Source organism: Oncorhynchus mykiss, chromosome 19 (assembly GCF_057628025.1).
Source record: "Oncorhynchus mykiss isolate SJ-2025 chromosome 19, ASM5762802v1, whole genome shotgun sequence".
Classification (NCBI taxonomy): Eukaryota; Metazoa; Chordata; class Actinopteri; order Salmoniformes; family Salmonidae; genus Oncorhynchus; species Oncorhynchus mykiss.
Genome location: NC_143040.1, coordinates 17,799,528 through 17,827,423, shown reverse-complemented (window position 1 = coordinate 17,827,423; position 27,896 = coordinate 17,799,528). Strand labels below are relative to the sequence as shown.

At 44.7% G+C, this 27,896-nt stretch overlaps 3 protein-coding genes across 6 annotated transcripts; 2 read left to right on the top strand and 1 right to left on the bottom strand.

Moving 5' to 3' along the window:
• The first annotated feature begins 1,449 nt into the window (after positions 1-1,449).
• Positions 1,450-3,695, top strand: LOC149975106 (uncharacterized). Of its 2 annotated transcripts, none has more exons than XM_090209575.1 (4): positions 1,450-1,562; positions 2,121-2,178; positions 2,317-2,445; positions 2,545-3,694. In XM_090209575.1, the coding sequence occupies exons 2-4, from the start codon at positions 2,140-2,142 to the stop codon at positions 3,601-3,603; spliced, it is 1,227 nt and encodes a 408-aa protein (XP_090065701.1). In that variant the 5' UTR covers positions 1,450-1,562; positions 2,121-2,139; the 3' UTR covers positions 3,604-3,694. The 2 variants fall into 2 exon arrangements, with proteins under 2 accessions (XP_090065701.1, XP_090065700.1); XM_090209574.1 differs by having other exon boundaries at positions 1,510-1,562; positions 2,099-2,178; positions 2,545-3,695.
• Positions 3,696-8,796: 5,101 nt separating this feature from the next.
• Positions 8,797-19,914, top strand: spag5 (sperm associated antigen 5). 3 transcript variants are annotated; one of them, XM_036933741.2, is made up of 21 exons: positions 8,797-8,909; positions 9,468-9,525; positions 9,664-9,792; positions 9,892-12,038; positions 12,205-12,859; positions 12,973-13,065; positions 13,187-13,321; positions 13,486-13,579; positions 13,723-13,870; positions 13,979-14,029; positions 15,045-15,219; positions 15,437-15,570; positions 15,772-15,940; positions 16,245-16,476; positions 16,733-16,871; positions 17,313-17,445; positions 17,733-17,813; positions 17,978-18,127; positions 18,431-18,505; positions 19,289-19,369; positions 19,750-19,914. In XM_036933741.2, exons 2-21 carry the CDS (start codon positions 9,487-9,489, stop codon positions 19,819-19,821), a joined length of 4,932 nt encoding a protein of 1,643 aa, XP_036789636.2. In that variant the 5' UTR covers positions 8,797-8,909; positions 9,468-9,486; the 3' UTR covers positions 19,822-19,914. The 3 variants fall into 3 exon arrangements, 2 of the variants coding, with proteins under 2 accessions (XP_036789636.2, XP_090065698.1); XR_016488669.1 differs by having other exon boundaries at positions 8,845-8,909; positions 9,446-9,525; positions 17,264-17,445; XM_090209572.1 differs by having other exon boundaries at positions 8,845-8,909; positions 9,446-9,525.
• A 5,524-nt stretch (positions 19,915-25,438) lies between these two features.
• On the bottom strand, positions 25,439-27,158 carry LOC110493944 (forkhead box protein E1-like). Its single transcript, XM_090209571.1, has one exon. It carries the CDS (start codon positions 26,685-26,687, stop codon positions 25,569-25,571), a length of 1,119 nt encoding a protein of 372 aa, XP_090065697.1. The 5' UTR covers positions 26,688-27,158; the 3' UTR covers positions 25,439-25,568.
• Positions 27,159-27,896: the final 738 nt, after the last annotated feature.

The following is a 27,896-nucleotide window of genomic DNA, read 5'->3' as shown; positions in this document are numbered from 1 at the left end:
TGCCTCCATGATGGGGAGTCTTGGTCCCTCGGTGTAGCACGCATGCTCCTGATTCACAGAGGCCAAGTGGGGCTCTGTGACCGCCACGGTCGAACCGCTCTGGTGTATGCGGTCTTGTACGGGCGTCTGGGTTTGGTTAGGCTGTTCCTCCAAGCGCTGGACTATGACCTGAACCACGTCGACAAGCACGGTCACATGGCTCTGTGGTACTCAGCTCAGGTAGGTAACGGTCCTATCAATGACCTGCTGCTGAAAACCATGAGGAAGTACTGTCTGAGCACTGACATATCTGAGGCCGCAGTCCCCAGGCTTTGTGGTCATGATAAACCCGGTCAAGTTCTGGTCAAACACCAGAAAGCAGTCAAGCAGAATGCCATTAATTGTGCCATTGACCACAAGGTCACAAGTCACCTGAAGCCACAGCCAGAGAAAGGTCTACCTCCATTGTTCCGAAAGGACTTGCCTTACAAGCCCCTTCCAGAAACCCTATGGACAAAGAGGGAGAACTTCTATAAAACAGTGAAGCCACCAGAGGCAAAACCTGAGACAAAGAAGGCCTTGACTGGAGGGTCTGAGCAGGGGAAGGAAGGGAAGACAACCACCCCCTCCCCATCTAAGGACTGGAAGCTAGACATGAGGAGTCTAACCGAGGTCTTACTGGGTCAGATCAGCCTTTCCTACCGGCCCCAGGCCCAGCCCCGGCCTCCTTCCTCTCTCCTCCACCGCAGGAGGACACCTCGCTTGGGGGCCAGCCCCACTGTGGGGGCCCTGCTCCGCCAGCGCTGGGGGAAGGGAAGGAAGATGTCCCTGGACGCCATCAGCGACAGCCTGCTGAAAGAGAGGACGGCCATTGGCTCGTTCCGCCGCCGGTGCAGTGTGACCGTGATACCCATGATCAGGATGGGGCTGACAAGCAGGAGCTCCAGCACCACCGAGCTAGAGGGTAGGGGGGGAGACAAGGGTCACTTCTAGGAGGGATCCAGGAGCTGAAAAAGTTCAGCTAGTCAGACAGAAATTAATGTATATTTTGCTTATCTGAAGGTTTATTGATGATGATGGAATATGGATGGTCGTTTTTGTGTGATGGATTATAGTGCAGTATTCAATATATTGAAGTTTGCTGTGTCTGTATTAAAAAGTTAATACCAATCATCGAGTGGGACAGATGCAATGAGGGTTAGATGCAGTTGATCCATCTGGCATTTCTGTAATCTCCCTAAAAGTTTGTTTTTGTATACAACTTGATTTGGAATGTTTTAATGTTAAGTCTTTTGTATGAAAATAAAATACAGTCTTGTGAATAAAATGACTAAAATCCAGTATTGGCAGGGCTGTGACTTCCATTGAATTTAGTCTTTGTGAACATGCAGCATCTGAAACGTTTGAAAATAATACCACACACTAAACAAACACAACAGCAGGTGTCAGTAATGGGTAAAAGGCGACCCATAGATTTTACGCGAAGGCGTTGGAGAGTTTACGTTTACGGTTTATAGCCAATAGCAGCGAACCTACTCATGTTTGAATGAAGAACAGGCAGTTGACGTTGACTCCTACAGCAGGTTTGTTTACTTCATTCAAAAACATTTTCTTTAGCAAATATTTTAAGTAGCTGTTAATAATAACCATATGAAATAGCTCTGACTTTTATTTACAGCGCTTTGTAGCCGAATATTTTAAATCGTGTCACGACTCATAACGTTAGCTAGCTAACGTTATGGGATAACTCTAGCTAACGTTCGCTAACTAACACAAATGTCCCCGTGAAACTTAAATTCTGCATGAGCTCTGTCATTTAACACAATGGATAATATGCTCAATGGTAGGCCTATTAGCTAATTTCAGTCAACGTTAATAACGTTATATTTTCCATAGTTAACGTTACATAGCTACCTACATCAGGGGTGTATTAATTCCGTCGATTCTGTTGAAAAACGTTTATTAAACGGAACGAAACGGGGAGGGACTTACTTGAATTAGTCCAATAGACGTTTTGCAACTGAATCCGACAATGAATACACCCCATCATTTTTATCTGAACGCTAACTAGCCAGGCAAGTTGGTAACAGGTCTGATATGGCTCCAACAATAATGCCAGGTTGTTTGTATTCTGACGGTAGCCCAGCCACGCAAGCCCTCATGTCCACGAGAAGATCGCATACATTTGTAGAGACCATGGTAAGATTTGCATTTCACACATGTATTATGAAGTTACTGAACAGAACTTTCGACCATAATTGTGGATAGCAGTCACTAACATTAACTAGCTAAGTTGTGTATCAATAACTGGATGTTGGCTTCTCTCAATGCACCCAGCCTTCAACAAGATCTGGAGAACGCACCCCATTGAGGTGTGTCCAGAATGAAATGCGCCATGTCTCAACCCCATCTTCTAGACTCAAATCGAGATCAGGGTCGGGCAGCAATATCCTCAAAACACCCAAGGTATGACGAACAGCCAAGCTATGGGCCTATGGATCCTGTTCACTGAACTGTTGTTTGAAATGTAAACTTTACCTTATACTTCTCCCATTCTCCCTACAGAATGATGCTGTGTTCATCTACACAGACCCGTTAACACATTGCCCTCCACCAGCTGAGGTCCTATGCTCTCCTAGTGTTCCAAAGCCCAGTGATAAAACTACTACCAGTGATACAGCTCCTACCACTGAGGACACAGCTGTTGATACAGGCAGTGGACTTGGAGACATTACCTTCAAGTCCTTCATCTGTGCTGGGGGTGAGGTTGAGGTTTCAGAGCCCTCAAGGGTTGTAGATGAAACCATCCGGCTACCCAAGAATCAACTGAACATCTCTTCTCTTCCTGGCTATGACGATGAAAACACATGTCTCTCTGACAGTATGGTTACTCAATGCTGCGACAACCATGTGGATCACGTCTATTGTGATTTGGAAAGAGATTTGTCCACAACTAAAGCCGACCTGTCCTTTAATGGGGGTTCAAACGCCAGTCTTAGTGTTCCACAGTTCACCGATATAGCCCACATCACTGAGACTGTTCCTGGCGGACAGGGAGATGTAACGTTTAAGTCTTTCATCTGCACCGGAGGGGAGGTGGAAGTTTCAGAGGCTTCTAGGGTGGCACTTGAGACTATACTCCTACCAACGGATCAGCCTGCAAACCACCATCAGCCATACAACGACAGTATATGTCAAAGTGTTATAGTAGATGAGTTGGGCATGCAGTCCATCGATGACCACGCAGATCACCTCTATTGTAATGTGGCCTCTAGTGCACACCTTTCCTTCAAAGAACCTACACATTGTAGTACTATGAAATCCATAGAGATGGTACATACCAATGAAGAGTCAACTGGTGTTCAAAATGCCACTGGCGGACAAGGACATGTGACATTCAAATCCTTCATCTGCACTGGGCTTGAGGTTGAAGTCTCAGAGTCCACCAGAGTGTCCAAAGACACTATCCTCCTACCTGAGAATCAGACTGTGACCAGTCATCTACCGTACAACGACAGGGTCAACCCAAACATCATAGAGGAGCAGTCCTCCGATCATGCAAAACACCCTTACAGCCATGTGGAAAGTGAAGGTGCCGTGTGCCAGGGGACAGGGCCACTCTAGGGGCCCCGGGCCCTCAGAATTCAGGGACAAGCTGGTCCAGACCGACCACACTGAACTCAGCCAGACTGTAACCTACAAAGACCTGTATGTGACGGCCCTGGAGAGGATCAAGGAGCTGTGTACAGGTGCAATGATCAGTAAGCTGCTCTGACAGCTGATGCTTAAAGTTAGTGAGGGAGATATAAGACTCCAGCTTCAGTGATTTTTGCAGTTCGTTCCAGCCATTGGCAGCAGAGAACTGAAAGGAGAGGCGGCCAAAGGAGGAGTTGGCTTTGGGGGTGACCAGTGAAATATACCTGCTGGAGCGCATAGTACGGGTGGGTGCTGCTATGGTGACCAGTGAGCTGAGATAAGGCAGGGCTTTACCTAGCAAAAACTTATAGATGACATGGAGCCAGTGGGTTTGGCGACGAATATGAAGTGAGGGCCAGCCAACAAGAGCATGCTGAGTAGAGTGTCGGAGGCTATTTTGTAAATGACATCGCCGAAGTCAAGGATAGGTAGGATAGTCAGTTTTACGAGGGTATGTTTTGCAGCATGAGTGAAGGATGCTTTGTTGCGAAATAGGATGCCGATTCTAGATTTAATTTTGGATTAGAGATGCTTAATGTGAGTCTGGAAGGAGAGTTTACAGTCTAACCAGACACCTAGGTATTTGTAGTTGTCCACATATTCTAAGTCAGAACCGTCCAGAGTAGTGATGCTAGACGGGGTGGGCGGGTGCGGGCAGTGATCGGTTGAAGGGCATGCATTTAGTTTTACTTGCATTTAAGAGCAGTTGGAGGCCACGGAAGGAGAGTTGTATGGCATTGAAGCTCGTCTGGCGGTTTGTTAATTAACACAGTGTCCAAAGAATAAGTGTCCAAAATAGAAGGGGGGGTGGGGGGTGGGTGGGGGGGGGTGGGGATTTCGGCAGGCAAGAAAATAGCCTTATTTGCCGCAAGTCTGAATCTGTGAGTGACAGTAGGCTGTTGGAGATTACGCAAACTGAAAATGTGCCAGCCTAAATGGCATGATGCGCTGTTCCAAGTTGTCAAATAATTTTAGCATGTAAATCTTGGTGGGGCAAACTCAACCTTTTTGTAGATGCATTCCAGCAAAGCCACTACACAACACAACACTAAACAACTCCTCTATAACGGTGACAAACGGTGCCCACAAACTGTCCCAACAGCAAAGCTTTCTTTTCAGCACCATGGAGTGAATTAATCCTTACCACTGCTACACCTCCCTATCAACGGAGCCTTGTCTGGTATCGAAACAGTTCATTCAGCCTCATTTACTGCTTTAAAAAAAACTGCTGATATGGCTGCCTTGCTGAACAAATGTGGTTTCTACTGACAATTGAGATGTACAAACTATGGCATAAGGGAACAATGAGCGGATAAGAGGCAATCTGTAATTTCGATTAAGACATTAATGAGCAAGCTAAAACAGACGTTGTCAAAAATCTATTTGTTCAGCACTTTTGAAATGTACATGGGCCGTTCTTATAGTATTTTCCCTGTACACCAAGTCAGAAGGGGGCATATAAGCAGACAATGAAAGCCCTTACAATATTAGATTATTACATTTTTCTAAAACAGGGTATATGCTAAATGTGCACCACCAAGTCAGAACAGTAGGCTTTGTTTTGAGGGGGAAAGGGACCAAATGACTAGGGTGAGGCACATGGGCTACTAACAGTTTACTACACAACATACACATAGTATTACTTTCTTAGCTACAGTATACTTATCTCCCTGGCATATTACATAATTTATGCAGCAGTATACAATATATTTTTGGACTCACCGTTGTGCTGTGCTCACTTGAACAGGAAGGTGGCACTGGGGTCCTTCTTGTGGGAAGAATTTGTCATGAAACTTTCACCAAAGTCTGGCATTCTCTGGATTTATGGTGCTTTCAAGATAACTGGGAACTTGGAAAAGAGGAAGGTTGAATCATGACGTCAGGGATCTTCATGTCGGAGCTCTAGAAAGAGGCCAGAGTTCCCAACTTGGAATTCCAATTTGGAGCTCGTTTTTTCCCCGAGTTCCCAGCTGGATCAGGGAGCCTCCTGTGACCAGTCTGGAGGTGCACTTCACCCCCCATGCAGAGAGAGAGCTGGGGGAGTTCCTTTTACCCCATCAGTGCAGGTAAGCCTATAGAATTCTCCCCGAGCTGAGGATGACTTGAGAGCTTTATTGCTTTTTAAAAGGACTGAGTTGTGCATTCATCCACCAGAGAGCTCCATTGTGGCGCCAATTGTTTTTGCAGCAGGTTTGTATAGATACCATTGCATCTCATGCCTAAACTATTCTACCAAATTAAAGTCAACGGTATTTTAAAAAAAAAGTAATGTTTCTCCGTCATCCATTTTGCCATAATTGTTAAAGTAGATCTATTTTCACTGGCTTCTTCCTCTATGAATGTCCCCGTTTCTCTAGAATCTCATGACCGACCCAGGTTCCGGTTCCTGCACGATCCATAGGAGGCTGAGGCCGCCATTAAGGAGGGGTCCTATCTGCTGACCCCAGGTCAGTGTATCGGAGGAGCCGCTGTAAGAACAGACTCTTCTTCTTCACATTGGATATAGGCCAATATCAACAGTCTGATCAACTCTATGCAAAGATGATGTGTTATGCTGCATGAGGCAAATGGTGGTCACACCAGATACTGACTGGTTTTCTGATCCACACCCCTACTTCTTTTTTAAAGTTATCTGTGACCAGCATATGCATATCTGTATTCCCAGGAATGTCAAATCCATCAGAAAAGGGCCTAATTTATTTATTTCAATTGACTGATTTCCATATATGAACTGTAACTCAGTAAAATCCTTGAAATTGTTACATGTTTCATTTATATTTTTGTTTTAAAATTGTTTAATTAAAACATTATTTTATTTTTCTTGTAAAGATAGAGTGCTTGTTGAAATGGTTGGTTATACCGTATGATCGTAACACTTTATTTTACTAAGTTACATTATAGAGCATTTATTCCAAGCACCTCTAGGCTGGGAGAGAGCACCTCAGTACACTGCAGTGCACACTATCAACTTATCATATGGAATCTTTACGGTTGAGTTCTGTTTAGTAATGGTAGTGAACACGCCTTTACTATCTAAGTTAGATTGTTACAGTTTTAATATCGACTCCGCTATGATAGGATATGGATTCCAAAATTGCTTCCAGTATTTCCCTTGACCTTTGTCAACCTCTCAGTTTTAGTAATCCAATGTCCAGTACAAAGTATTTTAAATTCAGGAATTTATTGGGAACTTAATTGCATCTGTCTATATCCAGTGTGACAACAGTCTGTGGGATTGGTCAACTTGTCATTGTTGGATGGAGTGGAGTGGTGGGCCTTTCATTGTCTGGCATAGATTTACTACTAGAACCACTCCCCTTTCCAATAGCAACAGCAAATCACTCTTTCACACTACTACTTTGTATTCTTGTGAGAGTGTGTGAGAGAGTTGGAGGCTCGGAGTAACACACACACAGTGGGTATTTTCGTTTGAGGAGACGCTGTTTTTAGGGTCAGCAAATTACAACTAATTAATAGTGTGTTGTTAAATTGGATGTAAATAGTTCACTGAACAGAGAGAAAACAACTACGCCTTCACCAGTTGACTTGAATTGCCTAGGAAGCAATGGGACCACTGAATCTCCACCAGGCTATATTAAAGGCTGACTTCATCCTAGCTAGAAGGCTAATCGAGGCTGGGGCTAATGTCAACAGCAGGGATGAGGAGAGGAGGACCCCTTTAATGCTCTGCTGCCTCCATGATGGGGAGTCTTGGTCCCTCGGTGTAGCACGCATGCTCCTGATTCACAGAGGCCAAGTGGGGCTCTGTGACCGCCACGGTCGAACCGCTCTGGTGTATGCGGTCTTGTACGGGCGTCTGGGTTTGGTTAGGCTGTTCCTCCAAGCGCTGGACTATGACCTGAACCACGTCGACAAGCACGGTCACATGGCTCTGTGGTACTCAGCTCAGGTAGGTAACGGTCCTATCAATGACCTGCTGCTGAAAACCATGAGGAAGTACTGTCTGAGCACTGACATATCTGAGGCCGCAGTCCCCAGGCTTTGTGGTCATGATAAACCCGGTCAAGTTCTGGTCAAACACCAGAAAGCAGTCAAGCAGAATGCCATTAATTGTGCCATTGACCACAAGGTCACAGGTCACCTGAAGCCACAGCCAGAGAAAGGTCTACCTCCATTGTTCCGAAAGGACTTGCCTTACAAGCCCCTTCCAGAAACCCTATGGACAAAGAGGGAGAACTTCTATAAAACAGTGAAGCCACCAGAGGCAAAACCTGAGACAAAGAAGGCCTTGACTGGAGGGTCTGAGCAGGGGAAGGAAGGGAAGACAACCACCCCCTCCCCATCTAAGGACTGGAAGCTAGACATGAGGAGTCTAACCGAGGTCTTACTGGGTCAGATCAGCCTTTCCTACCGGCCCCAGGCCCAGCCCCGGCCTCCTTCCTCTCTCCTCCACCGCAGGAGGACACCTCGCTTGGGGGCCAGCCCCACTGTGGGGGCCCTGCTCCGCCAGCGCTGGGGGAAGGGAAGGAAGATGTCCCTGGACGCCATCAGCGACAGCCTGCTGAAAGAGAGGACAGCCATTGGCTCGTTCCGCCGCCGGTGCAGTGTGACCGTGATACCCATGATCAGGATGGGGCTGACAAGCAGGAGCTCCAGCACCACCGAGCTAGAGGGTAGGGGGGGAGACAAGGGTCACTTCTAGGAGGGATCCAGGAGCTGAAAAAGTTCAGCTAGTCAGACAGAAATTAATGTATATTTTGCTTATCTGAAGGTTTATTAATGATGATGGAATATGGATGGTCGTTTTTGTGTGATGGATTATAGTGCAGTATTCAATATATTGAAGTTTGCTGTGTCTGTATTAAAAAGTTAATACCAATCATCGAGTGGGACAGATGCAATGAGGGTTAGATGCAGTTGATCCATCTGGCATTTCTGTAATCTCCCTAAAAGTTTGTTTTTGTATACAACTTGATTTGGAATGTTTGAATGTTAAGTCTTTTGTATGAAAATAAAATGACTAAAATCCAGTATTGGCAGGGCTGTGACTTCCATTGAATTTAGTCTTTGTGAACATGCAGCATCTGAAACGTTTGAAAATAATACCATACACGAAACAAACACAACAGCAGGTGTCAGTAATGGGTAAAAGGCGACCCATAGATTTTACGCGAAGGCGTTGGAGAGTTTACGTTTACGGTTTATAGCCAATAGCAGCGAACCTACTCATGTTTGAATGAAGAACAGGCAGTTGACGTTGACTCCTACAGCAGGTTTGTTTACTTCATTCAAAAACATTTTCTTTAGCAAATATTTTAAGTAGCTGTTAATAATAACCATATGAAATAGCTCTGACTTTTATTTACAGCGCTTTGTAGCCGAATATTTTAAATCGTGTCACGACTCATAACGTTAGCTAGCTAACGTTATGGGATAACTCTAGCTAACGTTCGCCAACTAACACAAATGTCCCCGTGAAACTTAAATTCTGCATGAGCTCTGTCATTTAACACAATGGATAATATGCTCAATGGTAGGCCTATTAGCTAATTTCAGTCAACGTTAATAACGTTATATTTTCCATAGTTAACGTTACATAGCTACCTACATCAGGGGTGTATTAATTCCGTCGATTCTGTTGAAAAACGTTTATTAAACGGAACGAAACGGGGAGGGACTTACTTGAATTAGTCCAATAGACGTTTTGCAACTGAATCCGACAATGAATACACCCCATCATTTTTATCTGAACGCTAACTAGCCAGGCAAGTTGGTAACAGGTCTGATATGGCTCCAACAATAATGCCAGGTTGTTTGTATTCTGACGGTAGCCCAGCCACGCAAGCCCTCATGTCCACGAGAAGATCGCATACATTTGTAGAGACCATGGTAAGATTTGCATTTCACACATGTATTATGAAGTTACTGAACAGAACTTTCGACCATAATTGTGGATAGCAGTCACTAACATTAACTAGCTAAGTTGTTTATCAATAACTGGATGTTGGCTTCTCTCAATGCACCCAGCCTTCAACAAGATCTGGAGAACGCACCCCATTGAGGTGTGTCCAGAATGAAATGCGCCATGTCTCAACCCCATCTTCTAGACTCAAATCGAGATCAGGGTCGGGCAGCAATATCCTCAAAACACCCAAGGTATGACGAACAGCCAAGCTATGGGCCTATGGATCCTGTTCACTGAACTGTTGTTTGAAATGTAAACTTTACCTTATACTTCTCCCATTCTCCCTACAGAATGATGCTGTGTTCATCTACACAGACCCGTTAACACATTGCCCTCCACCAGCTGAGGTCCTATGCTCTCCTAGTGTTCCAAAGCCCAGTGATAAAACTACTACCAGTGATACAGCTCCTACCACTGAGGACACAGCTGTTGATACAGGCAGTGGACTTGGAGACATTACCTTCAAGTCCTTCATCTGTGCTGGGGGTGAGGTTGAGGTTTCAGAGCCCTCAAGGGTTGTAGACGAAACCATCCGTCTACCCAAGAATCAACTGAACATCTCTTCTCTTCCTGGCTATGACGATGAAAACACATGTCTCTCTGACAGTATGGTTACTCAATGCTGCGACAACCATGTGGATCACGTCTATTGTGATTTGGAAAGAGATTTGTCCACAACTAAAGCCGACCTGTCCTTTAATGGGGGTTCAAACGCCAGTCTTAGTGTTCCACAGTTCACCGATATAGCCCACATCACTGAGACTGTTCCTGGCGGACAGGGAGATGTAACGTTTAAGTCTTTCATCTGCACCGGAGGGGAGGTGGAAGTTTCAGAGGCTTCCAGGGTGGCACTTGAGACTATACTCCTACCAACGGATCAGCCTGCAAACCACCATCAGCCATACAACGACAGTATATATCAAAGTGTTATAGTAGATGAGTTGGGCATGCAGTCCATCGATGACCACGCAGATCACCTCTATTGTAATGTGGCCTCTAGTGCACACCTTTCCTTCAAAGAACCTACACATTGTAGTACTATGAAATCCATAGAGATGGTACATACCAATGAAGAGTCAACTGGTGTTCAAAATGCCACTGGCGGACAAGGACATGTGACATTCAAATCCTTCATCTGCACTGGGCTTGAGGTTGAAGTCTCAGAGTCCACCAGAGTGTCCAAAGACACTATCCTCCTACCTGAGAATCAGACTGTGACCAGTCATCTACCGTACAACGACAGGGTCAACCCAAACATCATAGAGGAGCAGTCCTCCGATCATGCAAAACACCCTTACAGCCATGTGGAAAGTGAAGGTGCCGTGTGGGAAGCGGACGCCGCTGCCATCAGTGAACCCTCAATGGAAAATGCATCCTTAAGGTCATTGAAGGACCTGGATGATGTCGCCTGTCAGCTTTTCCCTGAAGGCCCCAAACAGGGTTCTTCTCATGATGAAGACAGCGCCGTGGTTCCAGCTATACAGTTGGAAACTGACCGCTCCCATTGCAATGAGTTTGGAGCCTCGGCCAGGAGCTCCACACCTGTAGATGAAGACAACCCATCGATAGTATCTCACTCCCATTCTCATGGTTCAATGCAGGAGTCCAATGGGGCCACAGACAGCGCGCTGGGTTCAAGCAGTAACGCTCCTCTTCTCTCCAACACTACAGATAAAGCGAGCTCTGAGAACATTGCTGACGTGTTGACTGAGCTACCCAAGATCCCCTCTGTAGCGACGTGGGCCGGCGGTAGTGATGCTTTACAGTTTGAGATCTTCAGCCCCGTTCTTAGCACTACCCCCATGACCAGAAGAAGGGGCATTCAGAAATCGTCTTTCGCCCAAATGGAGGATTCCGCTCTGGAAAACAGTAGGGGTTGTGTCCTCAACTCTGCTGAGGGTAGCTCCGTTGTCCCCGCCAACCCAGACAGCCGACTCTGGGGGGCCGTCCTGGAGAGCCCCATGCCTCTGCCCAAGTTCAACTCGACGGCAGTGGGTGCCGCATCGACCTGCAAGCCCCCTCCTCCTCCAGACCCAGTCACAGAGACTGTGGAGACGAGGCCAGAAGTGGATGTACCTCATGTAAAATCCCAACCCAAGGTGGAGAAAGTAAAGATGGGTATTTTTGATCATTTACCAAGGTTGGTTTGTGAGGAGCCCTTTCAGCAGCAACTCATCCAGATGGCCCAATTCCTCATCCTGGCATCGGGCAAGGTGGACCCTGTTAGCAACCCTGCCCTAGCCCCTACACCCGCTCCCGCCCCTCCTGTACTGGAAACTACAGCGGGGACCGTGGCTGTGGAGTGCCACAGCATGTGTGTTGGCACCACTCCAGTGAGGCGGGCAGATCGCAGTGCCAACACCTCTGGTCAGTTTGAGAGGAAGAGGGAGTTCTCTGTGTCTGATGCCTGCACCAGCACCGAGACTCTGCTCTGGAAGTGAGTAATGGCCTGTGTGTTTTTGTGAGTGAGAACTCTGTCAAATGTTCTGTGTTTATGTAATATGAACCATGTAAATATTGTTTTTTGGTGTTTGTCTGAGAGAAGTGTTCACAAGTATTTCCCGTGTGTGGTATGAGAACTGACTATTTTCTCTCTGTGTCAGTCTGGCCCCTGGGAGCCTGTGTGGGGTCCCCAGACAGGAGCTGGAGCAGAGGCTGACCTCCACTCTCATCATGGTGGAGGCCCTGGTGCAGCAGCTGTGCACAGCCAGGGGACAGGGCCACTCTAGGGGCCCCGGGCCCTCAGAATTCAGGGACAAGCTGGTCCAGACCGACCACACTGAACTCAGCCAGACTGTAACCTACAAAGACCTGTATGTGACGGCCCTGGAGAGGATCAAGGAGCTAGAACTGGACCCGACCACTCTACAGAACCTGCTCCACAGCATGCAGGACACCAGGAGCACCATGACAGCCCTGAGTGGAGACACTGAGGCTGCTCTCAGCAGCATGAGGCAGATAAGAGACCTGGTTAAAGAGGACCAGCAGAGCCTGGTTACACAGTATGGTCAGATGAAGTCCCTTTATGAGAAGTGCAAGGAGACCCAGGGCAGGATGGTGCAGAAGGTCAGAGACACCCTGCAGCAGAGAGAGGACATGAGGAGACGGATGGAGGAGGCTTTCACCGCCAAGGACGCAGCCTTCAGTGTAACTGAGCAGCTGAGGGCTCACTGTGCCGTGCGTATCTCTGAGCTGGAGGAGAGTGTGGGATCTCACCAGGAGCTGATGGCTGCCCTGAACAAGACCTACCCAGAACAGGTACCCCACACAGTCTGAGATCAGGGCTAGAGGCAATCGCCTGGTTCCCGGCTTATGCTTATTTTGGTGCTGTGTATTTGTTTTCCCGTGCTCATGTGTGTGTCCTTACTCAGGTTGCATTGAACAAGGCCTACGTGGAATCCCTCAACTCTGCATCTGAGCTCTTGAGAGGAACCATGAGCGATCACGACAGTCTGCATCAAGAGGTATGTCTTAACCTGGAGGCTACATTATCTTGTCAGGAAAGAAAAGAAAAGACATCCAAAAGGTTGCTATGTGTTGTTTTCTTCTGTATGACGCATGTGTAAGATGTCATATTCTCCCCAGCTGAAAACAGCCAGGCGTCTCCTCCAGAGGACAACTCCTATACTGGTGAAGCTGAATGAGAAGGCAGCCAACGCTATAAGAGAGAGAGACCAGCACCTCTCAGAGAGAGACCAAGCTGTGGAGGAGAGAGAGCAGGTCTGACCTCCCTTTTCTCTCTCTCTCTCTCTCTCATCTCCCACACCTCACAATGTCTCTACTGCCTGTTCTATTTGCTCTGTTCTCTGTTATCTTCTGCAACTCGTCTCTCCACAATGTTATGGCTTCATTCCAATGCGTCGTGGCTCACTTCTACATGACAGATCCAAGAGGAACTGGACCAAACCAACATGAGTCTCCAAGTTGCCAGGCAGGAGGTTGGGGACTTGAATCTGCAGGCCACCATCATTAATTCAGGTAGGGATTTAAACAAACCATTGAAGATCGCATTTGAGTTTCAAGTGTTATTGTGGTAAGTTTAAAAATAAGTGCTGATATGTTTATTTTCTGGCATTGTCATTCTCTCTCCCTCTTGCTCTCCCGCCTTCTCCCTCTCTCAGAGTTGGGTGTTCTGCGTCAGAAGCTGAGTGAGGGAGAAGAGGAGCGAGTTCAGCTGGAGAGGAAGGTCACGGAGCTGTCTGCCACCGTCTCATCTACCCTGGCCTCCTATGCCTTCCTAGAGCAGGCCCTGGCTGCAGAGTCCACCAAGTCAGTTCAAAGTTCACTCTAAGCTGTTATGGTGCTTCAACTATGGCAGTTGTCAATTAAATGTATTTTTATATATAGAGAAAAATAACCTTAACTTTCTTATTTCAGGTTGCAACAGTCATGGCAAGAAGTCCAGCAAGCTACCGACAGGGCCAACCAGTAAGTGAACTCAGTTACCTCATTTCTCTTATCAACACTACTATTTAAACCTGTATTTTACCATTGAAATGGGCTATTCTGATGTATTTTTCTGTTTAGCCCCATCACATTGCAGCTATAAAGATGATTTAACATGAACTAAGACACGCATACCTTTTGCTATTTGTAATCAATAATGCACATTGGTTTAACTATTAAGGCATGTTTAGTCATTGAGTTTAATTAAGCAATAAGGCAGGAGAACCCAGGGACCAACTCCTGACTACGGGATGTTGTTAGGCCTCAAGGCAGAGGGAACAGCCCTTAGGAGGGAGTTATCACATGAGAATCTCCGGATTCTCATGCCTTATTGCTTTTATAAAACAGTTGCCAGCATATTAATAAAAAAATATATATATTTTTTCATTAAACATTATTTTGAACGGGTAAATTTGTTTTTGTCTTCTGGTCATTAGTTATTTTCTCATGTTTTGACCCAGTCGTTAATTAGAATCATTCTTTTCATTCCGCGATGCTATGCTAAACAAATCATTGGCATGTAGCTAGCTAGTAGAGATTCAATGATGAGATACAAGAACTGTAATAAATAATGATTTATTAAATATCCAATAGGCCTACATAGGCAGCACTGCACTGGTTAAGGAATGAATGGAATTCTGACTGTTTACGGTTTCCATGGTGAATTATTAGTTTTGTGTTCAAGCCTACTGGCACAGGAGAAATCCATGTGTAAAATGATACGTTGTTGCAAGGTCATAGAGGCAGACAGGTCCTTTTATACAAGCCCTAACTGTTGCAAACCAAATAGTAGCATGGAAAACTAATGTGGAGATGCTTTTTTTACCCCGAGGGATATAAGGTCTATGGATTTCGTGCCTGGGCTGCGGGACAGTGGAATTAGCACATGCTATTTTGTGGGAGGAGTTGTCCCACAACTCTCGCATAGCAACCAATCAGCATCCAGGATCCAAACAACCCGTTTTATAACATTTCATTGAACCCCTCCTGTGTCCAGGTTGGAGGGTGCGTTGGTCCAGTCAGAGCAGCGTGTATGTGAGCTGTCCCAGGCTCTGGCCCACAGCGAGGAGCAGCTGAGCCAGCTGCAGAGCCACTCCCACAGCCAGAGCCTGCAGCTGCAGAATCTCCATGAAGTGCACGTGCAGCTCAACAGCATGATGGAGATGAACGAGGTAGGTGGACCTCTGGATATCTCTCTATAGTACTGTGGTGGTGCTCTCTCTTGCTTTGAGTTCCTCTACCTTTTTGTCTCTTTCTCTGTTCCTTACCAGTCTCTCTCTCTCCTTTTACTCTGTAGAGCTCCCTCTCCCTCTCTTCCTGTGTGCTGATCCTAAACTCAGCCGTGGTGAGTGCTGTGTGTAACAGCTCTGTTCCTCCTCCCCTGTGTAGTTCCTACAGATGGAGAATGATATGGCCAGGGAGCAGGTGGTGGAGAGTGAGAGGACCCTCCGGGCTAACCTACAGGGGCTCAGGGAGAGGAACATCCAGTGTGAGGACCTGAAAGGAGCCCTCAGCCACCTCCAGTAAGACCCAGTACCACTCACTGTGGAGTCATAGTACATTTAGTTATTAGACATTATTTATTTTTAATGAGTTGAGCTGTGATGAGTTCTGGGGGGTGTGTGTGGGAGTGGGGTTGTCTCATATGACTACATGGGACGTGGTTATTACAAACAATTGAACAATTGTCTTTAGCTGAGTGTGTGTGTGTGTGTGTGTGTCAGGGCTGAGAGGGAGGCTTTGCAGGCAGAGCTGGAGGACAGTCAGGCCAGAGCCCAGTCAGTCCAATTGGACCTGGTAGAGCAGCTAGCCCAGGCTGTTACTGACGTCACCCTGCTACACCACACACTGAGACGACTGACCAACGATGTTCACACTGCTCTGACCACCAAGGTAATCACACACACCCTGTTACATCACACACTGAGACCACTGACCAACGATGTTCACACTGCTCTGACCACCAAGGTAATCACACACACACCCTGTTACATCACACACTGAGACCACTGACCAATGATGTTCACACTGCTCTGACCACCAAGGTAATCACACACACCCTGTTACATCACACACTGAGACCACTGACCAATGATGTTCACACTGCTCTGACCACCAAGGTAATCACACACACTGCACACACCCTGTACCAGTCTATAGAAGACTCAGTCTGTTGTCATGTGTGGTGTTATTTCAGAAGCCAGAGGTCTGTGGTAAAGACGAGGTGTCCCAGCCCTCCCTCCATGTTGAGCGTCATCCCTCCACCTCCTTCGTGGACAGCATCATGGTGGCCATCACCACTGACCTGGCCCAGGTCAATGACACACATCCCCCCTTAGACATGACAGAGGAACCACAAGCTGAAGGGTTGGGCAGCGAGACCAGCGCCTTCACTCGCCTCGCACCCATCACTCCTAAGAAGTGTCAGGGTGAGGCCTCCATTGCATCTCCCCAGGGGGGTTGCTGGTAGCCCCAGGGGGTATCTGGGTTCTGTTCAGCAGGGTACACTGTAGCAAACCTTACAACGAAAAACTAAAGTCTGTGTTCTTATTGGACAAGTTCGTAGCACCTCCCCTGTTTCACTGTTTCAAAACGTTTAGTACCTACTGGACACAACCCATTTGTTTGTCTGTATTGATGTGTCCTGGGCCCAGTCACTAAATGCCCTCCCTTCCTGGTCTCCAGTGGTGCCTCCAGAAGAGGAGCAGAGTAGCGTGGTGGAGCTGCTAGCAGACCTGGCTAACACAGTCTCTGAGCTCAGCTCCACCATCACACAGCTACGACAGAGCAAGGACACCGAGCAGGAGGCACTGAACAACACCATGTAAGCACTGTGACGTGTGGGGCATTTATTTTGTGTTGATGTGAAGCTTACAATTTCTCCTTTAAGCATTCAATTATTTACTGTTGTATTTACATTTCTGGTCACCATAAGTCAGTGTTTCCCAACTCCAGCCCTCCAGTAACCCCAACACCACACATTTTTATAGCCCCGGCAAACACACCTGAACTGGTTGAGGGCTTGATGATTAGTTGAAGTTGAATCCAGTGTGGGAAACACTGCCTGCCCTATGTCAAGTTCCATCATATTAGGGTTAAACCCAGGGTTTCTCAAACTCTGTCCTCGGGACCCTAAGGGGGGCACGTTTTGGTTTTTGCCCTAACAGTACACAGCTGATTCAAATAATCAACTAATCATCACACTTTGGTGCACAGGGTTTGGGATACGCTGAGTAAACCTAACCGATAATTGTTGCGATACCAGCTGTGGGCTGCAGGGGGAGCAGCAGGCCCAGGCCCGCAGACACAGGGCTGAGGTATCCGAGCTGAGGGGCCAGCTGAGCCGTCTCCAGACTCAGCTAGGCCGGGACCAGGTGGCTCTACAGAACAAGGCCCAGGTGAGACACTACACTGCTCTCAGATCAGACCGTACAACTAAAAACACCAGTTTTAGTTACACTTAACTTTTTACCTGTGTTAAACCCTGTATTTGTGAGCATATTGGCAAAGTGCTGCCAATACTTGTGCATTATAGATGATTTTACTGAGCAATCTACACATTTTTTATTACTTTCTTGGCTACAGGACATGAGACATGTCTGATTACTTGACTGACATGGTATTTTGGTGAATAGTGGTCTGTGTTACTGAGGCTGAACCCAGGTCATTTGTTCTGTTTTACCAGGAGGTAGACACTATGAAGAGGATCTGCAGTGAAGTGAATGAGGCCAGGGAGTTTCTTTACAAGCACAAATCTGAGAACAAAGTAAGGGACTATATCACTTTTTCGACCAAAAAATACTGTCTACATTCACTTTATTTCGTCTTCCTAAAAGTTCTTAGGCAACATTTTATCCTTGTGTGAATTGTCACCTATATGTCATGATGTGCTTCCATCTAGCCTATTGTTATTGCTGCTGTGTTCTGTAGGAGCTGCGTAGGGAGGTGGCAGACCTGCGCCGTTCACTGCACCAATCACAGGTGGAGTCCCAGGCTCTAAGGGACGAGCTAAGAAAGACCGGCAACCAATCAGCACACAGCATGCATTCCATGGACGACAAGATCCGCCTACTGAAAGAGGTACAATCCAGACCATAGGTTGCCTGTTATCCCTGTAAGAACTGCTAGGGCTACCCTACGGTTTCCATGTCTCTGCTGTCCCCACAGCTAGACACTGGGCATTCTGCGCAGAATATTTCGATCTGAACGCGCCACAGCGCCCTACATGACCCAACCTTGGGTTGTTTTAAATTGGCCACAATTACATCTCAAATACATCCCCTCACACCAACCCTGCAGCCTTGAAATACCAAGCAGTCCTCTCCCTCCAACACTAGTTGTCTTTGACAGGCAGTAGGACCTTAAACACTGTCTCCACCACAGGTGGAAAGACTAAAGAGGACTCTGTTGGAAGCTGAGGAAGGAAGAGCAAAGCTTCTGGAGAGGGCCAAGAGACATGTAAGTGTCTATACGATCTATACACAAGTGTGTCACCCCGCCTCTGATTTGGTAACCATTTGAGGGATGGGTCTAGAGAAATGTAACCACTCAAATTCCTATGCAGAGCTATGGATGCGTCTCCATCTATGATATCAAAATTATAGTTTTAACCATGTTATGAGGCTATAAAGTGTTTTACATTTAAAACAAGCTTATATTCTGGGTTCTGATTGGGTATGACAGTTGAACTAAGCTCATGAGTCATTTTATATAAGTTATATTCTTCAAGGATCAATGGGTGTGTATAATTAATTTATAAGTCCAAAAATGGATGTTGCAACTAAGGATTCCAGCTTTAAGGAAAGCACTTCAAGTCGGAAGTTTACTTACACTTAGGTTGGAGTCATTAAAACTCATTTTTCAACCACTCCACAAATTTCTTTTAACAAACTATAGTTTTGGCAAGTCGGTTAGGACATCTACTTTGTGCATGACACCAAGTAATGTTTCCAACAATTGTTTACAGACAGATTATTTCACCCACTGGGAATGTGACGAAAGAAATAAAATCTGAAATAAATAATTCTCTCTACTATTATTCTGACATTTCACATTCTTAAAATAAAGTGGTGATCCTAACTGACATAAGACAGGGAATTTTTACTAGGATTAAATGTCAGGAATTGTGAAGAACTGAGTTGAAATGTATTTGCCTAAGGTGTATGTAAACTTCCGACTTCAACTGTAAGTGGTATCCAATGCACAAGTCACCATCTTCAATGTTCCCCTGTGTCTCTGCAGCAAATGATCCACGACACCAACCAGAAGAAAGTGGAGAAGGAACTTCGAGTCCTTGACGATATGATTGAGACGGTCAGAAAGGTGAGTACAGGGATATACATTTTTCTGTTTGAAATTTAAAGGTAGAGTCAGCGATATGACAGATGTTGAAAGTAAACAGCATAGTGGGTACATTTCCACAATAACTAAGAGCACTGAAGTGCGAGGCTCCACTTCTCCCCTGTTTTGGTCCTGTGGCTGCCAAGTTGTAAAAGCGTGATGCGATTCCGTGCACATGCGCAAATACTGTGTGAGAGTGAAGTCTTGCAATTTGCTCATCTCAGTATCTGCAGTGCTGCTCGTGGCAACATCATTATGCTGAGTCTACCTTTAATATAAAGGGTCATATTCATATGTGTTACTTGGTGTATATTGATAGTTTGGCATTAGACTTGACACTTTTTCCTTTTCTTTCTCTACAGACATTGTCTTCTGTTCCTGACGTTGTCAAGAACTGCAAAGAACTCAAGACTCTAGTCGAATATCTTGGTTAATGTCATATTATAAACTGTAGTTTTAATCAGTTCTGTTTTTTTGAATGTTTTCTTAAACCTATTTGTACAAATAAAAAAATCTGGTAACACGTCTTGAGTAGTTTTGATGGAATTGATTTATGTTAACTGTATTGTAAACGTTTACAGCATTACAATATACAGCTGAACACTTCTGCAATTGCAAACGGTATCAAATTTAGTCATCTTAATATTACAGAGCGTTCTGGTTTGATAGACTTGGAACACTCAATGAAATGATTCCAACTGCTCTCCACTAAGTTAAATGTTTTATCTAAACTTGAACAGAATGGAGTTGGTTTGAAATGTTTCTGGGTTTTCCATGAAAGTACATTCACACATTGTATTTATTATGTACAATTTACAAGTATGGCTACATCAATATGTTACTCTGTTTTATACATTACTGGATTGATGGATTGACATTACAATGATGTAAAGTGGAATTCATTTTGGGTGTTAAAAAAATGAACATCTCCAAAGATATACTTTTCAATGCTTTATAATTTGTTAGCCCACTGACAACGACAGAGGCCTCCTTGTTAAGTGTTGACAGAGCATGCAGTTGTAGCCTAATTGGTGGTTGGCAAAATCGTTGATGTATTACAACAGTTTCATAAATCTTTCGACAAGTAAAATCATATTTGACAATTAGGTCATTTCTTGATGTTGCGCTCTGAAATGTCATCTAAATCATTTCTGTTTGCCATGCTCCTCGTCGTTTCTGCTTGGCTGCTTTTCAATACGACTCATTCCCTTTTATATACACCGTCTCCAAACCACGTGCTGTCCGACACTGTTCTCAATTAGATGTAACAAATACCTAAGACGTGAGTTGCTGTCGGCTCCAAGGAACGTATCCCACAGTCTATCCAGATGGATTTGTGATATTCACTTTATATTTGATTACCAGTAGGATATTAGAATTTGTATTGTCAAAAGGACTTGATATTTAATAACTTAAATTAGTGAAACTTATCTGCAGATTTATTTTGACTAACTTCACCCATTTAAATTCACTTAATGCATGACGAATATAGTCAATGTGTCTATCAACAACTACATGTCGGTACAGAGCCTTCAAAGTATTCGCACCCCTTGACATTTTCCACATTTTGTTGTGTTAGTCTGAATTTAAAATGGATTACGTTGTGATGTTTCACTGGCCTACACACAATACCCCATAATGGCAAAGTGGAATTATGTTTTTAGAAATGTTTACAAATTAAAATGACAAGCTGAAATGTCTTGAGTCAATAAGTATTCAAGACCTTTGTTAGGGCAAGCTTAAATACGTTCAGGAGTAAATATTTGCTTAACAAGTCTTAAGTTGCATGGACTCACTCTGTGTGCAGTAATAGTGTTTAACACATTTTTTAATGAATACATCTCTGTACCCCATACATAGAATTATCTGTAAGGTCCCTCAGTCAAGCATGAATTTCAAACATGGATTGAACCACACACACCAGGGAGGTTTTCCAATGCCTCACAAAGAAGGGAACCTATTGGACGATGGGTAAAAAAACAGGAAGCAGAATATCCCTTTGAACATGGTGAACTTATTAATTACACTTTGGATGGTGTATCAATACACTCAGTCACTACAAACATACAGGTGTCCTTCCTTACTCAGTTGCAGGAGAGGAAAGAAACCGCTCAAGGATTTCATCATGAGGCTAATTGTGACTTTAAAACAGTTTAATGGCTGTGATAGGAGAAAAATGAGGCTGGGTCAACATTGTAGTTACTCCACAACACTAACCTAAACGACAGAGTGAAAAGAAGGAAGCCTGTAAAGAATTAAAATATTCCAAAACATGCGTCCTGTTTGCAATAAGGCACTAAAAGTAAAACTGCAAGAAATGCTGAATTTTGTCCTGAATGTAAAGGGTTATGTTTGTGGCAAATCCAACAACACATTACTGAATACCACTCTTCTTATTTTCAAGCATTGTGTTGGCTGCATTATGTTATGTGTATGCGTGTCATCTGCAAGAACTAGGGAGTTTTCTTTAGGATAAAAAGAAACATAGATCTAAGCACAGGCAAAATCCTAGAGGAAAACCTGGTTCTGTCTGCTTTCCAACAGACACTGGGAGACAAATTCACCTTAGAACAGGACAATAACCTAAAACACAAGGCCAAATATACACTGGAGTTGCTTACCAAGACAACATTGAATGTTCCTGAGTGGCCTAGTTACAATATTGACTTATCGCCTTGAAAATCTATGGCAAGATTGAAAATGGCTGTCTAGCAATGATCAACAACCAACTTGACAGCTTGAAGAATTTAAAAATAATAATGTGCAAATATTGTAGAATCCAGGTGTGAAAAGCTCTTAGACTTACCCAGAAAGACTCACAGCTGTAATCGCTGCCAAAGATGATTCAAGCATATATTGACTTTGTTGTATTTTTTTTTCAATCAATTTTCCAAAATGTCTAAAAACATTGTCATTTTGGGGTATATTGAATTCAGGCTGTCATGGCTTTAGAAGCTTCTGATAGGCTAATTTACATCATTTGAGTCAATTGGAGGTGTACCAGTGGATGTATTTCAAGGCCTACTTTCATCCTCAGGGCCTCTTTGCTTGACATCATGGGAGAATCAAAAGAAATCAGCCAAGACCTCAGAAAAATAATTGTAGACTTCCACAAGTCTGGTTCTTCCTTGGGAGCAAATTCCAAACGCCTGAAGGTACCACATTCATCTGTACAAACAATAGTACGCAAGTATAAACACCGTAGGACCACGCAGCCGTCATACCGCTCAGGAAGGAGACGCGTTCTGTCTCCTAGAGATGAACGTACTTTGGTGCAAATCAATCCCAGAACAACAGCAAAGGACCTTGTGACGATGCTGGAGGAAACAGGTACAAAAGTATCTATATCTACAGTCAAACGAGTCCTATATCGACATAACCTGAAAGGCCGCTCAGCAAGGAAGAAGCTACTGCTCCAAAACAGCCATAAAAATGCCAGACTACGGTTTGCAACTGCACATGGGTACAAAGATTGTACTATTTGGAGAAATGTCCTCTGGTCTGATGAAACAAAAATAGAACTGTTTGGCCATAATGACCATAATGACCAGGAAAAAGGGGGAGGCTTGCAAGCCGAAGAACACCATCCCAACCGTGAAGCACGGGGGTTGCAGCCTCATGTTGTGGTGGTGCTTTGCTGCAGGAGGGACTGGTGCACTTCACTAAATAGATGTAATCATGAGGAAAGAAAATTATGGGGATATATTGAAGCAACATCTCAAGACATCAGTCAGGAAGTCAAAGCTTGGTCGCAAATGGGTCTTCCAAATGGACGATGACCCCAAGCATACTTCCAAAGTTGTGGCAAAATGGCTTAATTAAGGACAACAAAGTCAAGGTATTGGAGTGGCCATCACAAAGCCCTGACCTCAATCCTACAGAATATTTGTGGGCAGAACTGAAAAAGCGTGTGCGAGCAAGGAAGCCTCCAAACCTGACTCCGTTACACCAGCTCTGTCAAGAGGAATGGGCCAAAATTCACCCAACTTATTGTGGGAAGCTTGTGGAAGGCTACCCGAAACGTTTGACCCAAGTCAAACAATTTAAAGGCAATGCTTCCAAATACTAATTGAGTGTATGTAAACTTTTGACCCACTGGGAATGTGATGAAAGAAATAAAAGCTGAAATAAATCATTATCTCTACTATTATTTTACACTCCTAAAATAAATTGGTGATCTTAACTGACCTAAGACAGGACATTTTTACTTGGATTAAATGTCAGGAATTGTGAAAAACTGAGTTTAAATGTATTATGCTACGGTGTAAGTTAACTTCCGACTTCAAATGTAGCTGATCTGAAACGACCTCATAACGATGGCATAAAACAGTTTTTTCCTTCTCTTCCTCCCTTTTAAGTCTTGTTGTCTTGAGTGTAAAGTATATTTAGACAATAGACTGTCTGAGCCACACACATGTTTAACCTGACACCACTGAACACGTAGTGTACTGAGTTAAAATATCAGGTTCCAAGTGAATTAATTTGCTGATTGCTGGTTGTTTAGCGAAGATTAGGCCAGGCTTTCTGTCTGAGTGTGCGCTACAGATGTAGGATCCTAATTTGAGCCAGGTTGCTAGAGCAGGAAAATAATCTTGCAGCAACAGGAAATGTGAATTATTATGTGGATTGTAATTCATGGATATTTTTGTAGGGGTTAATAAGACATTTTTTGCAAGTCTGTAATATCCGCTTTGAAACGTCAGACTTCAGAAGCATTTTAAAACCTCAAATACACCACAAGTTTTAGATCTCCTGCAACAGGGTGATCAAATTAAGATCCTACATCTGTACACTGATGTCTGGACATGACACTTGTGCCTGCCGTTCACAGTGACTGATCATTCTATGGCTCCAGACACACTTCATGTCCAACTGAGCTGAAATGATGGAGGGGAGGAATGGGCTGCACAAAAGATGCAGTCTGAAATGTCTTAAGTGCCTGTTTCTGGCAGGGAATGAAGGAAGCAGGCTTTTTGTTAATGTCATGAAGCATGAAGTGTATGTGTTGAAGGGCTCTTTTACTTTAGCTCTTCTCTAAGCTGTATGCATTTCTACTACATTCCTTTAGCTGTAAATCTACAGAATTGTGGACTTTTCAGTGACACATTCTATCATTATGCTTCTGCTAAAATGTTTATTATATTCTACTGAGCAATTTACTTTATATTTGTGTTCTTATCTTTTGTTTCTTATAGTTGTTGCATTGTCGAGAAGGAACCTGCAAGTAAGCATTTCATTTTGTGTATCCTGACCTGTAGATGCGAATAATAAAAACATGAAACATTCCCATTACTCCTTGCGTGACCATTTCCAATTGTTGCACTTTAATTACAACAATTATTAAAGAGTGAAGTGGATCCAAATCAAGAGTTTTGATTTCTACCATTGAAACTCCTTTTGTCACAACGTGCACTACAGGCATCTGCAGATTCTATTCAATGATACATTTATCTTTGAAGTAATGTTGTCGTTTTGCTTAAATGAACGGAAATCAACTCTGATTCCTTATTTTTAAAAAGGCACAAAATACATCAGCATTTTTTTCAAAAAAAATCTTTATCAAATGCACAAAATGAAACAATAATTTACACAGTTTAAATTCCATTACAAATATATTTAGACATTTACATTAAAAAAAGACCCTGCACACAATTCAACTCATGAAAATTGAGCTTTTGCAACCGCAGATTTTCACCACAGTAAAGAAAACGAACTGCAAAACCTCATTCAGGCTTTTGAGATACACTCGATGAAGCTACAAAGTGATACAAGCCCAGACACATACTTTAACCTTTAAACTCAAATCTCAACTGTACACACATTATGGTGCATCATGATATGGATTTAAACAATGTTATATTTAACAATGTAGTGTCCTGAGCATTGCACTTGATACTTGAGCGTGTTTACATTGTATTGCAGTCCGTATCATATTTGTCACAGCCACTGAATTAATGACATTTTATATCTCAAAACATGCACATTGATTCAAGTCAAAATAACACACCAAAACATGACGGAAGAATCCTGTTCATCTTATGTCCTTTAGTCTTTTCTTTTTGAGTCATGCCATCCCATTATCACCAGTGTCTCTCACAGCCGCCAACTGAAACGGAAAAGTCCACTAGAACTGTTCTTTCCTAAAAACCAACCCAATGCATAATTCTTTGAAGACAGTTCCTCAGATGGCAGACACGAACCTATCCATGTTCCCCGAGTACGTGGGGTGTCTTAGGTAGGCTCCAGTGCTGGTGGTACCTGCACCATTATACTGGACCAACGAGCCCAACTGACCCGGGGACACTCTCCCATAATGTTCCACAGCATCTCCAGCCATGTGGGGTGAGGAGTGGGAGTGGAGACGCCCTGAACCTCCATACCCCTGGCTGTGTCCCTGGCTGTAGGAGCCCTGAGGTGGGTGGTGGTGTGGGTGGTGGTGGTGTCCATTGGGGCCCGAGTAGGGAAAACCCACATGGGCCGAGGAGCGGGACAGCATGGCCCCTCCACATGACTGGGCCTGGAAGGCTGGGGCTCCAAGGTTACAGTGGCTGGGGCCCCCAGCGGGGCCTCCCTCTGGACTGAAGCTCCGGCTGGGCTGCTGCATCATCTCGGGCCCCTGACCCCCGGAGGGGTGCCCTATGATTGTGTTGATGCTGAACATGCGGGAGTGGGACTGGCAGTGAGGACCAAACCCGGGGGGCGAGGAGGATGAGTAGTAGGCAGAGGGTAGCTGACCATGCTGGCCGTACGGGGGACTCACCGCCATATTGGAGCCGTAGACGGAGCTGGAGTAGGTCGAGCGAGCGATCTGGACAGGCGAGAAGACAGGGGACTCATGTACATATGACGTGTAGGTCGTAAAGTCACAGCGCTTGAACCTCTTCCTGCGCCGGAGGAAGCTGCCGCTATCGAACATGTCCTCTGCGTTGGGGTCCAGGGCCCAGTAGTTACCCTTCCCGGGCCTCCCTGGCTCCCTAGGGATCTTGATGAAGCAGTCGTTGAGGGTGAGGTTGTGGCGGATGGAGTTCTGCCACTTCTTGGAGTTGTCTTGGTAGAAGGGGAACCGCTCTGTGATGAACTTGTAGATGCCGCCCAGGGTCAGCTTATGGTTGGGCGAGTTGGCTATCGCCATGGAGATGAGGGCGATGTAGCTGTAGGGGGGCTTTCCTCGCTGGAGGGGTCTCTTCCTGCGACGGCCCCTTGACGGTTCATCCGATACTGCTGTGGTAGTAGGAGGAGGGGTGGGAGCAAGCAGGGAGATCTCAGAAGGACTGTCTTTCTCCACTTTCACCACCGGCATGGTTGAGGGTAGTTTGTAAATGTCCAAAAACAGAACGGACTAACTTGCAAAGTTAATGGTCTAGGTCGTTCTAAGGTTGTCCAAAAGTGCAGTATGTCATCGACAGGAACAGTAGCAGACGCAGAGAGAGAAGAGCAATAAAATATTTACTAGAAAGGAAAGTTTCAACATTCCTTCTTCAAAAACTCACAGTCCTCAAAAACACAGTCCTCAAAAACTCACAGTCCTCAAAAACTCACAGTCCTCAAAAACTCAGTCCTCAAAAACTCACAGTCCTCGAGTCCAATAAAAGCAGTTCAACAAATAAAGACGGTTTGCATTCCCAGTTTTCTACATATCCAGGATAGTCTCGTCAGGTAGAGAGGAGAGAATACAGTGACAGTTTTCTATATATCCAGGATAGTCTCGTCAGGTAGAGATGAGAGAATACAGTGACTGTAAACACGTTCTTCCAGTTGTGTGTGTGAGAGTGTCAGTGAGCTACCTGAGGTCTCGACTACCACTGCAGCACACCTGAGCCACACCCCCACCCAGGGACTGACTCACCTCAGTAAAATGGATAAGGGTTTAATTGTTCATGTGTTTTAAAATGTATGTAATGCCACTGGCAGTTTTTTTAAAGTGTATATTTAGAATTTTTTTCGTGGTTTTTGCTGTAAATATTGGATGTAGAGTAGCACTGACTTTTTAGTAACATGTACAAGACAGTAAACGATTGAAATTACGAAAACATATAAAAAGCATATTCTCTGTTTTTAGTTCATTCCAATTGAACCAGATTTCAGTAAATAAATGAATCTGATGATCTCAGTACCACACTACAGCTGTCCAATAGGTTCTATTAAGGTACTTTTCAAACCCTGTGACCAATGAACAAACTGTCTTTCCTTCCAACCATTCAAATACAGCTCTAAAGTTACACCTCAAGTTGATTTGAAAAGGTCCAAAATTGAGCCTTGTTGTTTTGATGTTGAACACTAAAAGGCCTCTTTAGTGGTGATTTAACCTAGGGATTGTTGTTCTTCTGCGTTTCCTTGTTTGTTTTGGCCCAGTGGTGAGCCGGGCCCAGCTGTGTTAAGAGATGTAAATGTTGTCCAGACTGAACCTGCCCTGTGATTTTATGCATGCAAAGCAAGGCCATGCAGGCAGCACGCTCCTGGACATAACCTGAGAATGAGGGACAAACATCAAATCAGAATTACGAGTCAT

Excerpts from the sequence above, each read along its gene's own strand:
- LOC149975106 (XM_090209574.1), top strand. The coding sequence starts at position 1,526 with ATGAAGAACAGGCAGTTGACGTTGACTCCTACAGCAG. Across the intron at positions 2,179-2,316 it reads ATACATTTGTAGAGACCATG|CCTTCAACAAGATCTGGAGA; the intron begins GTAAGATTTGCA and ends CAATGCACCCAG. Across the intron at positions 2,446-2,544 it reads ATATCCTCAAAACACCCAAG|AATGATGCTGTGTTCATCTA; the intron begins GTATGACGAACA and ends TTCTCCCTACAG.
- spag5 (XM_090209572.1), top strand. The coding sequence starts at position 8,873 with ATGAAGAACAGGCAGTTGACGTTGACTCCTACAGCAG. Across the intron at positions 17,814-17,977 it reads AGCACAAATCTGAGAACAAA|GAGCTGCGTAGGGAGGTGGC; the intron begins GTAAGGGACTAT and ends TGTGTTCTGTAG. Across the intron at positions 19,370-19,749 it reads TGATTGAGACGGTCAGAAAG|ACATTGTCTTCTGTTCCTGA; the intron begins GTGAGTACAGGG and ends CTTTCTCTACAG.
- LOC110493944 (XM_090209571.1), bottom strand. The coding sequence starts at position 26,687 with ATGCCGGTGGTGAAAGTGGAGAAAGACAGTCCTTCTGAGATCTCCCTG.